The sequence below is a fragment of the Apodemus sylvaticus genome, chromosome 3, assembly GCF_947179515.1.
Source record: "Apodemus sylvaticus chromosome 3, mApoSyl1.1, whole genome shotgun sequence".
Classification (NCBI taxonomy): domain Eukaryota; kingdom Metazoa; phylum Chordata; class Mammalia; order Rodentia; family Muridae; genus Apodemus; species Apodemus sylvaticus.
The window spans coordinates 164,209,942-164,223,562 of record NC_067474.1 but is presented as its reverse complement, the minus strand read 5'-3'; the positions used below and the strand labels follow the sequence as shown (position 1 = coordinate 164,223,562).

Genomic DNA, 13,621 nt, shown 5'->3' with positions numbered 1-13,621 from the left:
TGGTCCAGCCCTTCCTAATTCAGTCCACTGCCTTTAGTTGGTGAACTTCAGGGTTTTGTGGGGAGATGCTCCTTTCTTCTATTTCCTTTTTCCATGTTTAATATAAATTAAACATAAATGCGTGCACCCATGCTCGCATGTGCACGCCTGTGTGCTAATTTGTAGATAAATGGACTAAAATGTACCTCTTGATTTTGTACCCCTTAGAGAAGGAGAAAGAATTAAAAAAAAAAAACCCCAAAACCCTGTCACTGTCATCTGTTCATTTTTAATGAGCAATTTTTTAAATAAAAGAGGAAAATGAATAGGTGTTGAACCAGCCCGTGATATGTAAATGCCAACTAGTAATTACCTAAAACCTCAATTTTCATTCTGTTTCATCTCGCAAAACATTTCATTTTCCCTGAGTGAAAACACTTAATTTGGGCTGTGTGAGTTAGCCGCGCGGCCACCTCTGGCCTGCCTCTCCGCTGGCTCCAGCTAGGGGGCGCTTTGGCTCTGCGCGTGGGTTCCCGACTGCATGTCCACCTCAAGGTTATTCCCCTCTTGCCATTCCAGTGGTTTTGCTCTGAGTGTGCTGTGGCGTCCCTCCCCCTCCCTAGTCTGGTTTCGGGGAGCCTGTTCCTCCTTGTCCTTGCAGCAAATCGTATTGAATTTTGGCTGACCGAGCCTTCCTCTGCATATTAACTCTCCCTCCTGTACCTGGCTGAGACCCTTGGCTTCTCTGCATTGAATTTCACGCCCCAGAGCTGCTCTCTGCAAGATCCCCTTCTTCCTTTCACCTTCCTATCCGATAGATACATTGTTTCTATATTTCTGCACATTGAAGGTCCCACACGTTGGCTCTGTTGGTACAGCAGCCCTCGGTTCCAACGTGCCCTTCCTTTGCAGGCGCATAGACTTTTCTTCTGCTTTGACTTGAGGTCTGGCATCTTTCAGATGTGTTCCTGCAGTGTCTTGGAATGTGACTTGTGGTTGCCCCTGCTTCCTTCCCTTCCTAGCCCGTGTCCTACCTAGAAAGAGTGCAGAATTGAGAAAGAATCAAGAGCCCGGCCGGCACTGTGAACTCTAGCTCAGAGAGGAATCTGGGCGCAGAAAAGCAGAATTATGTGTCCTAGGACCCTGGATCTGAGTGTGCGTTGCCTAGAATCTCAAGGCACACAGCCTCTTTAGTGAGATATATGGCTTCATAATTAGCCCGTTGCATTTTTTCCCCGAGTGCTAGCATCAGCGTTCTACGATGTGTTTCTCTGATTAACAGCTGCTTTGCAACTATTTCCTTGTGCCACGGATGACCGTATTTGTCAAGGAACTCCTGACAGAGTACTGATTTCTTACTAAAACGCAACATTTCTGCTTCACAAGGGCTCTCTCCTTGGCACTGCCTGGCTTTTAAAGTCAGCCCTTGATAAAACTGCAGCTGGCTCTGCTCTAGGGCCTGTTACCAGGACTCTGGGTGTCTGCTTTAGAGCTGGAGTGAGGAGCCTTTCGCAGGCACTTTAATTCTTGTGAGCAGTGTAGGCGTGGTGGGGTACTGCGTGGGATCTCAGGCCTGGGTGCTGGTCTTTTCCCCTGCCCTCTAGGTGCTGTCTCACTGGGTTAAAACAGACGTGGCTTAAGGGTTGTTAAGGTCATTAATTTTTTTAATATTTTTTAGTATTTTAAGCTGGCTAATGAATGCTCACGTGTTAGGGGATGGATGTGTACACGGTACACAGGAGGGCTAGAGTTGGTGGCGTTCCAAAGAAGTGTCACCAGAGAGAGTGCGTCAGGGCTTACATGTCAGGTGCAGACTCAGTTCCTGGGTTTGTTGTGAGGCAGGCTCTGTCTCCTGTCCCTCTCAAGCAGAAAATAGCCTGGGCTCTGAAGATTGCAGCCGATGGGTCTTCTGTGGGAGAATGGCAAATACATAGGAAGTGTCTCTTCGGTGAAGATCGTCCGGATCCTGGGTTCCCCCACCAGGCTTTGCTGACCCTGCACCGTGCTCAGAGCGGGAGCACCGTGCAGCAGCAGCCGCAGGTCACCTGAGGCATGGCGCCTTACTGCGCTCTCACAGACCCTGCTCAGGTGACCAGTTACCTTTAATGTGAAGGTATTTTACAGCCTGAAACCTCCCCAAGGGCTCCATTGTACCCAAAGACCGCAGAGAGGAGAGTCCGCCCTAGTCACTGTTCCTGTAGCTTTAAAGGGATGGGCAGTAAGATTACAAACTTCCGTAAATCACCAGGGGCCGTTGGCAGAGTTACTCTGTTTTGCCCCTTGGACAATTGGGGGAAATGAGAAACTTTGCTTCTGATTGTTTTCAGAGTTCATCTTCAATTTTAAAAATCAAACTAGCTACTGCTAATTTGAAGCACACTCATTAAGAACTCAGTCAGTCTAAGACTTGCGGATTGGACTCCCTAGCAGGCAGGCGGCTCAGCAGTGGTGTCAGGAGTGATGTGGCTCACTGCACTCCCACAAGTGCAGGAAAGTTCCCAGCCCCATTTTACATCTGACATTGAGGCGGAAGATTTGGCCTAAATTTATGTAATTTAGTTGGGCACAAATATAACCCATGAATAGTCACATTCATTCTCTAGTTAGAAAATCAAATGATAATCCAGGGTAGGCCGCAGGCTCCCCATCATTGAGCCCAACAAGAGCACACTGTGTGTGGACCTTTGCGGAGGGCAGTCAGGTGAATGGTTTCATGAAGTTGGTGGGAGGTACCCACCAGGAGGCTGCCGAGAGGCCCGGACCGAGCACCTGGGCCTTAGTGTAGTGGGCGAAGACCTTTGCACTATGGGTAAGGAGTTTTGGGATATCTTTTACCATCAACATGTGTATCATAGGGCTATAAAATTCTAGATTAGACAAGCCCTTTACTCCCCCTCCCCCAACAGCCTGTCAGTGTGCTAGTGTCTTGTGTGTGGGGGGAGAGTGAAGTGAAGAGTGGCTGGAGAAATAATTAGAGAGAAGAGGAGAGAGGTTTGTGTGCTCACACTCACACATAGCAGCTTAGCTGGGTATCTTTCTTATTCAGCACATTATGTTGAGGCTATTAGTTTGGGTGCTTTATATTTTTTGCACCTGGTGTAGTGATATTGATGCTGTTAAATATGTGATTTGCCTGTCGCCTGCATTTTCAGACAAAGATCAAGGGGAACATAAACAAGCCTCAAAAACACTTTATGTAGGTGTTTGGCAGTATTATTTTATATGACTTGAAATTAGTGAGTGGAAACTTTAAAAGAAATTGTCCATATTTTTGCAAGTTTGAAGTGTGCCGGGACTTTGTCAAATTCCCGTTAAAATAAATACATCAATTTCATCTCCCTTCCAAATTCATTTATCTTGCTTTTTTAAAAGGTGTTTTCTACTTTCCCTGATGTTTAAATTGGATCCGCTCGGTTATGCTGTTCTCTGCTCTCTCCCCCACGTTTTCCTTAAATGAATTACTAATGGCAGGACTCTCCATCATCCCCTCTGCAGCCACTTTAAGGAAAGCTCGGTGATCTAAACCTTTTAACCTATTAAAGATGATTTTTCCCAATTGAATCAGACCCACCACAGGTGTAATAACTAATCATTTAAACTACACCTGCTATTATGTATTTTTAAGCCATTATGCGTGTTGGATAGATGATAATTCATGTTTATTGCATTGTCCGATGGATCCGTTTTGCCTACACTAGGCTGATTAATGTATTTAAAGAAATAAGAGATGCAATTTTTAAAAAAAAATTGATGGAATGCGCCAAGCACTGCATTGAGTGCACCATTAAACCCATCAGAACTTTGCTCTCTGACCAGAAATGCATATACCAAGGACTGTATTAAAGAGCAAGGTGAGACCTGGGCGTTTTAGTGGTGTGCCTCTGTCTTCTTGCTCTATCATGGGGAATTTGGGAAGGATGCGGAAGGCTTTTTCTTTGTATGGGCGAATGATAGGAGCTGTGCAGTTCACATCTCCTGCCCAAGACCTGTCCATCCACATTTCCTGTGACACCCAGGACACACATCACAGCCACAGAGCCTGCCGCATGATACCGGCACTGTCATTTTCTTCCATGGAGAAAGTGTATTATTTTCTCAGGTGAACACAATTATCCCTGAGCTATCTGAGCGGTACAGATTGGTGGTGACCCCAGAGGGCCTGTGTAATGTGTACCTGTCCCCCAGTCCTGGAGCAGAGTGTACCCCACCCCACCTCCGCGCCTTTCCTTTTCTTCTCCCTCCTTTCTTTTCGTCCCCTTTTCTCATATACTCATCCCCCCATCTTTTTCCCCATTTCTCCGCTTTCTGACTTTGCTCTTGTGCCTCTCCCTCTCCAGTCTCTTCATCATAATGTTGTAGAGGTTTGTTAGATGTTTTCTTTTCTCCCCTGTAACCTGAGGTGATCTGTTTGGTAGGGTAAGCTCCATTTTGGGGGTCCTACGAGCTCGCTCCTTGACTTCTCTTTAGCCTAGAGCTGTAGGTTGTTCCACAGCCTGCGGTGGTGGTCAGGGCTGTTTGCTGTGCTGGGGGCAGGTCACTGTCCATAGGGAGCTGGGCTGGGCCCTTGAGGTCAGTAGTGTCTCCTGAGTGACGGGTCCAGAGCAGGAAGGTCGGGATGCTGTGCCTAACCCAGGAGGGGCCCAGGTCCACTTCCCACTGAGGGTTTATCTGGAGAATCGGGGGGTGGGGGGGGTCCCCTGGCTTTCCTCCTCTTTCTTTCTGCGCCATCTTCATTTCTTTTGTTTCTGAGAACTCTGGTCTGGGGGTGGGGGGATATGCAACCTGAACTTCAGTTCCAGTCCAGGACTTGCTGTTTAGATCTCTGCTCAGGTATGCATACCCTCTCTGTAGGATCACAGACACGCCCTTACGTAAGACAGCCCCCTCTCCCAGAAGTGAGCTTATTTTAGCAGAAGACTGTGGTTTCCCTTTGGCTTGGATGAGGTGAATCATGCCAGCCGTTCCAACTAGCCCCTCTTCTTCCCGGAGCAGCGTGGCAGCTCTCACTCTGTAGGCCTGGTGCTGGCTGTAGACAGCAGTCAGGCAGCAGGGAAACACGTGCCTAGTATATGACGTGCGGGTGAATGCCTCTTTCATCTCCTACTTGACTTATTTGTATATATGAAGATTTCATCAAATAATACTCATACCGGGGTGGGTAGATATTCTGTCAAGGTATTGGGTTGTAGCCAGGAAATCGCAAACTTGGCCCTTTGAAGGCTAATCAGAATTCATGTCCACTGCGTCGGTGGGGCCGGTGGGGCTGGCCATGTGCGGTTCCTCTTCACAGCCTCCCTCAGCTCCAGCGCTTAGGCAGGACCTATACAGGGAGCATTGTCTCTTCCCGCCATCCTTACCGCGGAGTTGGGGAGGCAGCCCGAACACGAGAAGAGAAGACAGTGTAATTATGTCTTCAATTATATGGTACACACTACAGCACTGAAGACTAAAGAGAGAACTGGAGGATCAGAAGGGCTTGCTGATTTAAGGCAAGCTCAAGGAGTCAGAACAGACTGTATAAGGGTCTGTCTCTCCTTCTCTTTCTCTCTCTTTCTGTGTGTGTGCACACGTGTGTATGCATGTGTGCAAAAAGTGTGTTTGCTGTATTGTGTAATGTGTAGACAGGTAGGGATGGGCAGGGTAAGCCTCCCAGAACAAGGGCACATGTGGCGCAGGAGAGTGAGTGACTGAGCAGGGCTGAGGCAGGGCTCGGGGCAGGACGGACGGAAAAGGAGGCCGCAAAGCCAGGAGACACCTAGCCTTCTGTTTGGGTGGATTTCTGCCTTAAGCAGGAGTGTGCTACATGTTGATCCAGCAGTATCCTTCTGTCTGTGGCCCCGGGAACTCAAGATTGCTGGTCTTAAAATTTCAGATTACTGAAGCTTGCTCTCTCTGTTTTATCTCCCCCACCAGATTGCCACAGCAGTGAAGTTTCTACAGAATTCCCGGGTCCGGCAGAGCCCACTTGCGACCAGGAGAGCATTTCTCAAGAAGAAAGGTACAGGTCTCCCTGGCAGTGCAGAGCAGCCGTAGGAAGGGCTGGGGCTGGGGCAGGCGGGATTGCGGCGGACGGCGAGAGACAGGATTGCTCATAGCGGTCCACTCGTGGGTGCGGGACAGAGGGTGAGGTGACCACCCCTCAGTGGAATGCATGTCTCTTCATTCACGATGGAGCAGAGAGATGGCAGGATTTGAACAATTAAACATCAGTTATGAGACCAAGAGCATCATGGGCAGCCAGCACTCAGCAGCAGAGCTGCTGCCCTTGGAATCCCTCCGCGGACTCCAGCAGTCTGTTGGTGACCCTGAGGACAAGATGACCTGCTTGGGCTAGGAGAGGTCAAGAGGGGTCAGCGGCTTCAGGATAGATCCACAAAGAAGCAAAAGACTACAGTGGGGCCACGGTGAATCAGCACAGCCAGGATGGGGTCAGCAGGGGCTGTCTGACTTCTGGTGGGAGTGGGCGTGTCCTGTAGGCGGGGATCCAGTGGATTCTGACCAGTTCTGTGCTATGGAAGCAGCAGCTAGAGCCTATTCTGGTTCTGTTGGAATTTAGCACTTTTGTTGTTGTTGTTGTTGTTATAAAGTAAAACCAACTGTCCAACCGAAAAGAGAAGGCAGACTTTTCATTCTCAGGATAGACATTTGCTTTTCTAGAGATCTAGGACGCTACTTACAGGGCTTTGTGTAACACTGGGGAGGAGGGGGGCATTCTTCACCTCTCAAACTACTTTTTCTTTAAAAGCTAGAATATTGACCTAAAAATTCTAGCGGTTCTGTAAATTTTCCCTGGAACGGAGACAGTGGGATGCTGTCCTGGCACTTTGTGGATCCCCTGTGGCATCCCACTGAAGTGTTGCTTCAGGGCCACACTCACAGGCCCACCCATTTCAGGCCCAGCAGCTGCTGAGCAGCAGACCCGAGGCAGGGTCCCCGCGAGGAGCTGCACGCGTGCTGGCTGCGTGGTGCTCGCCCCCGTCATTAGGAGATTATTAAAATTTGGAGTGTGTTGGCTGGCCTCTCTCCTCCGCAAGCATCATGCCATAAAAGAGATTTTCCTTGAAATATGTGTACCTATAGGGAGTAATTAATCATAAAAGCTTGGGGATTTCAGCTCTCTCATCAAAGCACCGAAGCAGGGGAAAGCTGAGCCTAAAAGCTGAGCTGATTACCCGGGGTAACCTGAGACTAAATCTATGGCTGCTGAGAGATCCTTAGCCCAGTACACTGTGCAGTGTTGGAACTGTCTGATCCTCTCCTCCACCGACAGTGACCAGTCAGTCCCCATTTTCTCTCTAACGCAGCTGGGTTAGAATTTCATTTGCAGAAGGTATTTAGAGCAATTTAGAGACAAATGTCTCTGGTGTTTGCTCGGCACTTCCCCACCGCAGGCTTTGCTGAGCAGTTTTAGTATCAGGAGCTCCATCTAATCTGTTTAATTTTAATAAATCCCTGACTGGGAGAGGGAGAGAGAGTGAGGGGGGAAACTCTGGACCAAATAATACTTCTTTTGAGTCACTTGGCTTATAACCACTCTAGAGAGGCTGACTTATGCAGTTAGTATTTGTTGGTCTTCAAACGAAAGAAGGAAAGAAACCCAGCTGATTGATTAATCAGTTTACCCAGGGGTGAGCACCCACTCCGTGTCTTGCCTTGATCTCTCTCTCCACTGGGGATTCACTGAGAGGAGAAAAGACAAGACCCTGTCCTCACAGCATGCCTATTCTAACAGGGTGGGGGTAGGACAGGAACTAGTGGAAATATAAAGCCGTGGTGTGTCAGGTGACAAGTGCTAGGGGAAGAAATGAGGCAGGGACTGGAAGTGGCCGCGGGCGTGGGCAGAGGGGAGGCTTTGATTTTTTTTTTTTTTTTTTTTTAGAATTATTTATTATTATATGTAAGTACACTGTAGCTGTCTTCAGACACACCAGAAGAGGGCATCAGATCTTTACGGATGGTTGTGAGCCACCATGTGGTTGCTGGGATTTGAACCCAGGACCTTCAGAAGAGCAGTCAGTGCTCTTAACCTCTGAGCCATCTCTCCAGCCCGAGGCTTTGATTTTTAAGGCTGGCGGATGCCCCTGAGCAGTCAAGGGTGCACAGAGCTGTGAAAGCCTGTACGTTTGTGGGTGCAGTGGACTCCTCATTCACTGTTGTCTTGAGGAGTTTGGGTGTTGGGAACCTGGGGAGGCTCCCAGCCCGTTGGCTCTACAGAGAACCACACTGATTTCCCTGTACTTAAGCCTGGAATCGCGGCTGCTAATCACCTGTTCCTATTACCCTCTAAAATGCTCCTTCAGCCGGTCCATTTCTGAGGTGAACCCCAGCAGTGTAAGCTCTGGCGGGACCCTTTCTGGGCAGAGAGTTCCAAGGTTTGATCCATTGTCTGGGGAAGAAAAGCCCCTTGGCGCATTTAAACTTCACTTTTTAAATTCCCATTACTTCTTGGGTCAGGCTTACACAGCCAGTGTGCTTGACGCCGACCGTGATGAGGACGGCCAAGGGCAGCTGCCCTGTCCCTCACACAGCTGTGGAAGGAGAGGGGAGGGACTGAGTGAAACCCTGGCACCCTTGCTGTAAGGTCTTCTCCCAGCAGGGCCATGGTGGGGGAGGCGGGGGTGGAGTGGGGGGCGCGGCTTGGGGAGAGCCCCCAGCCACCATAGTCTGTCTTTTCCTAGCAATGTCACTTTGGGGGATTGCAGTGGAGCACTGACTTGAATTATAATCTGACTTTCTTTCTTTCTTTCTTTCTTTCTTTCTTTCTTTCTTTCTTTCTTTCTTTCTTTCTTTCTTTCTTTCTTTCTTTCTTTCTTTCTTTCTTTCTTTCTTTCTTTCTTAATAAACATGTCTTTCCTGAAAAAACAAATCCAATTTTGCTTTTCTTTTAATATTATTTAATATTTAATATAGAAATGGAGGTCTCTGTTGTGTATGTTAGTTCGGTGGAAGATGAGGGTTACTTCAGGCGCACCAGCCGAGGAGTTTGTCTTACTGTGAAGCCACAGCCCCCAGCAGGGCTGCGTTGTGCCTTTGTTACTGACAGGGTAGTGTCGAGCTCTGATGGACAGGCAGCGAGGAGTGGCTGAGACGGACGCAGTGGTCTGCAAGGGCCTGTCTTCTGTGCTTGGTTGTTGTTGTCTGTTTTGTGATCTCTTTTAAAGTCTGAATATGGAGTCATTAATGAGAAACATGAAGTTATTAGAATCATTTATCATTCTCTTTGAAGTTTGTATTGCCATTTTATGTAATTTACAGCAATTCTCCCTATTACCAGGATTTCTTCTTCTTCTTCTTCTTTTTCTTTTTTTGATGACAGAGAAAAGCAGCTGTTTACCTTCAGAATATGAGAATGAGTGTTTTGAATTGTGTCCAGCTTCCTGATTCCGCCGCGGTGGGCTCAGCCACCAGTGTCAGCAGCTGGACTGGATGGGATGTAAGCCCTCCCCCATGAAGCTGCTCTGTTTAGACACTCCTTTGGCCAAGCAGGTGGCGGGCCTCTCAACAGGCCACAGCCCAGGAGGCCAGAGCAGCATGGACAACACAGCAGCCGCGTGTGTGTGAGCGGTTTGGAGTTACGGGGTGGGAGAATACTGGACACGGGCTGCTGTTGATTTGATACCACAAGATGTAGGGAGCAAGGCCAGCCACTTCCTGACGTGTTCTGTAGGCTGAGTACTGAGTACTGGTTGGGCGAATGCGATCCCTGTGTCTGAGAGGAAGGTGTGTTTGTTGCTCTTAGAACCAGCCCTCAGTGTTGGAAGGGTGGTGCTCTTCCCAGGTGCGCAGGCAAAGGGCTCCCTCGCCCATCCGGTGCTCCCTTCCTCCTGCTCTGGGACCAGAGGGAGCCCCAGGAGCTAAGTCACCTCCTTGTGGATAGGAACTTGGGGAAGGAAGTGTCCTGGAGGGTCAGCCTTGGTGGGGGGTAGAGGTGAAGGGCTTCTCTCTCCGGAGTCCTTTAAGGCAGAGTAAATTCTTGCACAGATTTCAATTTAACTCTGTTTTATTACTTTTCTTTTTTATCATTTACATCCATTTCATGAGGTAGTTTGCATGTCCTTGAGTGGAATCTCGTTACCATGAAAGCTTTTTTAGCATTGATTTCATAACAGTCTTAATTTAATAGCTCCGTCATTACTGAGAAGCTCTGGGAGAGGGCCTGGCTTTCCAGGTCACTGACCTTTTAATTACAAACCTTGTTCTGATGGCCAGGTTATCGACTGGACAGCTCCCAGCTTGGGCCCCAAGATGAGGATGAAAATAACTGTTTCCTCCTCCATCTCCAGGAAAAACAGTAACCTCTTGTGTTTCTAAAATTAATTTTCTCCTTCAGCTTCACTTTATAATTAATTCTTTAATGTGTCTTAGTGAAGCCAGAAGTCTTTTTATGGAGATCTTGTTCTTGGAGCTGGGGTCCAGCAGAGAGTTGAGGGGCAGGGTGGACATCTTGCCAGCTCTACCCCCTGCTCGACTGCCGCTGAGCTGAAGTAGTATTGGCCCTGCGACGTGTGGCCCTGCGACAGAGGGCCATGTGGCCCTCCCGAATCTGTGTTCATAAGGCACGCCTCATGGCACCAAGATTCAGACTCATTCCCGTGTCTGCTGGAATAGTTGAACCAGGTCCGCCACAGACTGTTTTAAACTGAGACGCCTCCTTCCTTCCTTCCTTCCTCCCTCCCTCCTTACCCCTTCCTTCCTTCCTTCCTTCTCCTTCCTTCCTTCCTTCCTTCCTTCCTTCCTTCCTTCCTTCCTTCCTTCCTTCCTTCCTTCCTTCCTTCCTTCCTTCCTTCCTTCCTTCCTTCCTTCCTTCCTTCCTTCCTGTTTTTATGCTGGCGATCAGACCCAGGTCTTGGGCATCCCAGGCAAGGGCTTTGCTATGAGCCTCGCCGGCAGGCCCACATGAATGTCTCTGCACTGTGGTTACTGTTAGCCTTCGCTTAATGGAGAAATAAGTGCCCCCGACTGATGAACTGTGCTGCACAGACTTGGTGTGAACAGGGTGGTGTAGGGTTTTTGTCACAGGCTCTAATGATGGAGATACCAGGGCCGTGCACCGTAGAACAGCAATCCCAGTCTGCCCTGCTGCTCGGGTGGGCACTAAATTCCCTGTATGGATAGCCCAGATGAACAGTAGCAGTCTCCTTGGAGTGTGGGGCAGTGGGAGAAGTGGCCCTCACTGCTGGCCCACAGTCAGCCTGCAGGGATAGCACCTCCTCCCACTTCCTGCTTGCTTTTACCCTGGGCCTACCCCGCGTGGGGGTGTACCCTGCAGGTGAGTGCAGCCAGCCGGCCTTGGTCGCGTGGTTGGTCGCAGTGCCTGTACTGAGGATGATTGAGCACCTCCATCCATCTGTCGTGCTCAGCCTATCTTCCCTCCCTGCCAGTCTCACGTCTGCATACCTGTCACCTGCTGTTCTGGGCCAGCCCATTCATCATGCTGACTGGGCTCTTCCCATCAATTTTCCTGCTCTCCCTTGTTATCCAAACTTGTCCGAAACTCCACAGATTTTTCTCAGTTTGCAGGAGAGACCTACAGCAGCCGGGAGCAGCCGTGCCGTGGTGTCCCATTCCGAGGGGCCCCTGGTCTCTGCAGCCCAGGGCAGAGCCGTGTGCTTTCCTATGCAGAGGTGCTATGTGCAGGGCTCTTGAGGATTTGGCCAGGCGCTCCCCTGAGGACTGGGGGTTCTTCTGTGAACTCCGTGCCTTCCCAGTACTGCCAAGACTGTTACAGTACCGACTGCCACATGTCTTGTGTTACTAAAACTTAACATTTTCGTTTTACTTCTTGGAATATTGAAAACTTATTCAGGGACTGGTAAGAGTAAAGAGCTTGCTGTGTAGGCCTGGGCACCTAGAACCTTCCTTATGGTAGCCAGAGAACCAGGATGAGAAGGGCGTTCAGGGAGGAGTACTGGGCCCGGGCTCCGCCCCTTTCCTCCCTGGAGGCCGCTGGAGTCCCTGCTGTCTAGAAGTGACATGGCCTCAGCATCCCTCACTCTCAGGGACTGGGGCTCTGGCCTTCCCTGGCTGTTCACCTCGGTGTAGGAAGCAGACAGGCTTGACTCTCTTTCCTTTGGCTGCGTGGTATTCCACTGTGCGCATGCATGGTACTTTTAGAAAAGCAGTCACAGGCTTGTATTTTGTTCTTTCTGTCTTTTGCTGCTTCAAACAAAGCCCTAGTAAAGACTGTGACTCATGTGTTGTTGCCCGCCTGTCGGCTTGTGAACATGCTAAAAATAAGACAATTCTTATGTGATACGCAGGCTCATGTATTTTTCTTGCTTAAAATTTCTAAGTTTCATAGAAAATGAGACAAAATGATATTCTTTTTTGTTTTGTTTTGTTTCCTTTCGAGATAGGGTTTCTCTGTGTAGCATTGGCTGTCCTGGAACTTGCTTAGTAGACCAGGTTGCCCTCAAACTCACAGAGCTCTGCCTGCCTGGGCCTCCTGAGTGCTGGGATTAAAGGCATGCGCCACCACCTCCCAGCTGACAAAATGATTTTCTAATACAAACATAAACATATAAGTTTATATAGAGATTATTATTGTTTTGTAACGGTCTCACTGTGTAGCTCAGCTTGGCCTAGAATTCTCTTTATAGCTCAGGCTAGCCTCACATTTATAATTCTCTTACTTTTCCCAGGTGCTGGGATTGCAATCTACCTGTCTTAAGGAAATTATTATTTAAGAGGGAAAAAAAGTGTAATAAATTGCTATTACTGCTCCACATGAGTTTGGATTCTGAGGAACATTTTGGTCTTTGATTACCTAAGAAATACTTCTTTTACTAAAAACTTTCTCTGTGCCCTACCTTTTGAATGACTAGGCTGACTATTTTAATTAACTGGCTGATTAATCAGTTTGTTTATTTATTTGAGGTTGGGTTTGTGTTGCTCAGGCTGGTCTTGAACTCCTGAGAGCATGCTGTCCTCCCGTCAGCCTGCAGAGTAGCTGGAGGAGTGTGCCCTCATGTCTGCCTTGGGTTGCGTTCAGTCCACGGCCGCCGTTCAGGAAGCTTCCGCCTCTGAAGGACAGGACCTGTTCTCAAGGGACGTTTGTAGGCTTACTTGTTTGGTTGTGATTAGATGTTTTGTGGGACGGTGGCCACTGGGATGCCCAGCCTTGATTTGGCACCTACTGTTTACAGAGTGTTAGTATGCACTTGCTTGTGTCTGTGTCTCGTGGCTGAATGCTGGTGTGAACATGCTGTGATGGATACGCACGTCAAGGGCAGAAGACAGTCGTGGGTCTTGTGAGAGGGTCTAGTGAGAATTCTGGAATTTCAGTTTCTTTAAAAACAAATCCAAATATTACAAGAATGTGTGTTTGTTTTAACCCCAGGTATAAAGGTGTGGGAGCGCTGCGGACCGTCCCCAGCAGCTGGCCACAGTTAGCCCCGTGCTCTAGCAGAGTGCGGTTTTGCCAGCTGCAGATAGTTTTTCTGATTGTGTGGCATTTGGGAATATACCCCCTTATCAGAGGGTATGTAAATGTTAGAGCCCCAACATTTATATGGTGTGGATAGCTGTTGGTCATTTGGAGGATGTGGGGGTCAGTTGTAGTTTGTTACTAGTCATGCTCAAAGAAGAAACAAGAAGAAAGAAATTAGATTCAGGGCTCTCTCTCTCTCTCTCTCTCTCTCTC

General features: G+C 48.7%; 1 protein-coding gene across 1 annotated transcript in view; it reads left to right on the top strand.

Moving 5' to 3' along the window:
- Pex14 (peroxisomal biogenesis factor 14) overlaps positions 1-13,621 on the top strand; it is a 139,693-nt gene that overhangs the window by 51,485 nt on the left and 74,587 nt on the right. The window contains exon 3 of the mRNA XM_052178166.1: positions 5,893-5,977. Within this exon, the coding sequence (XP_052034126.1) occupies positions 5,893-5,977 (85 nt within the window). The remainder of the gene's footprint in view (positions 1-5,892; positions 5,978-13,621) is intronic.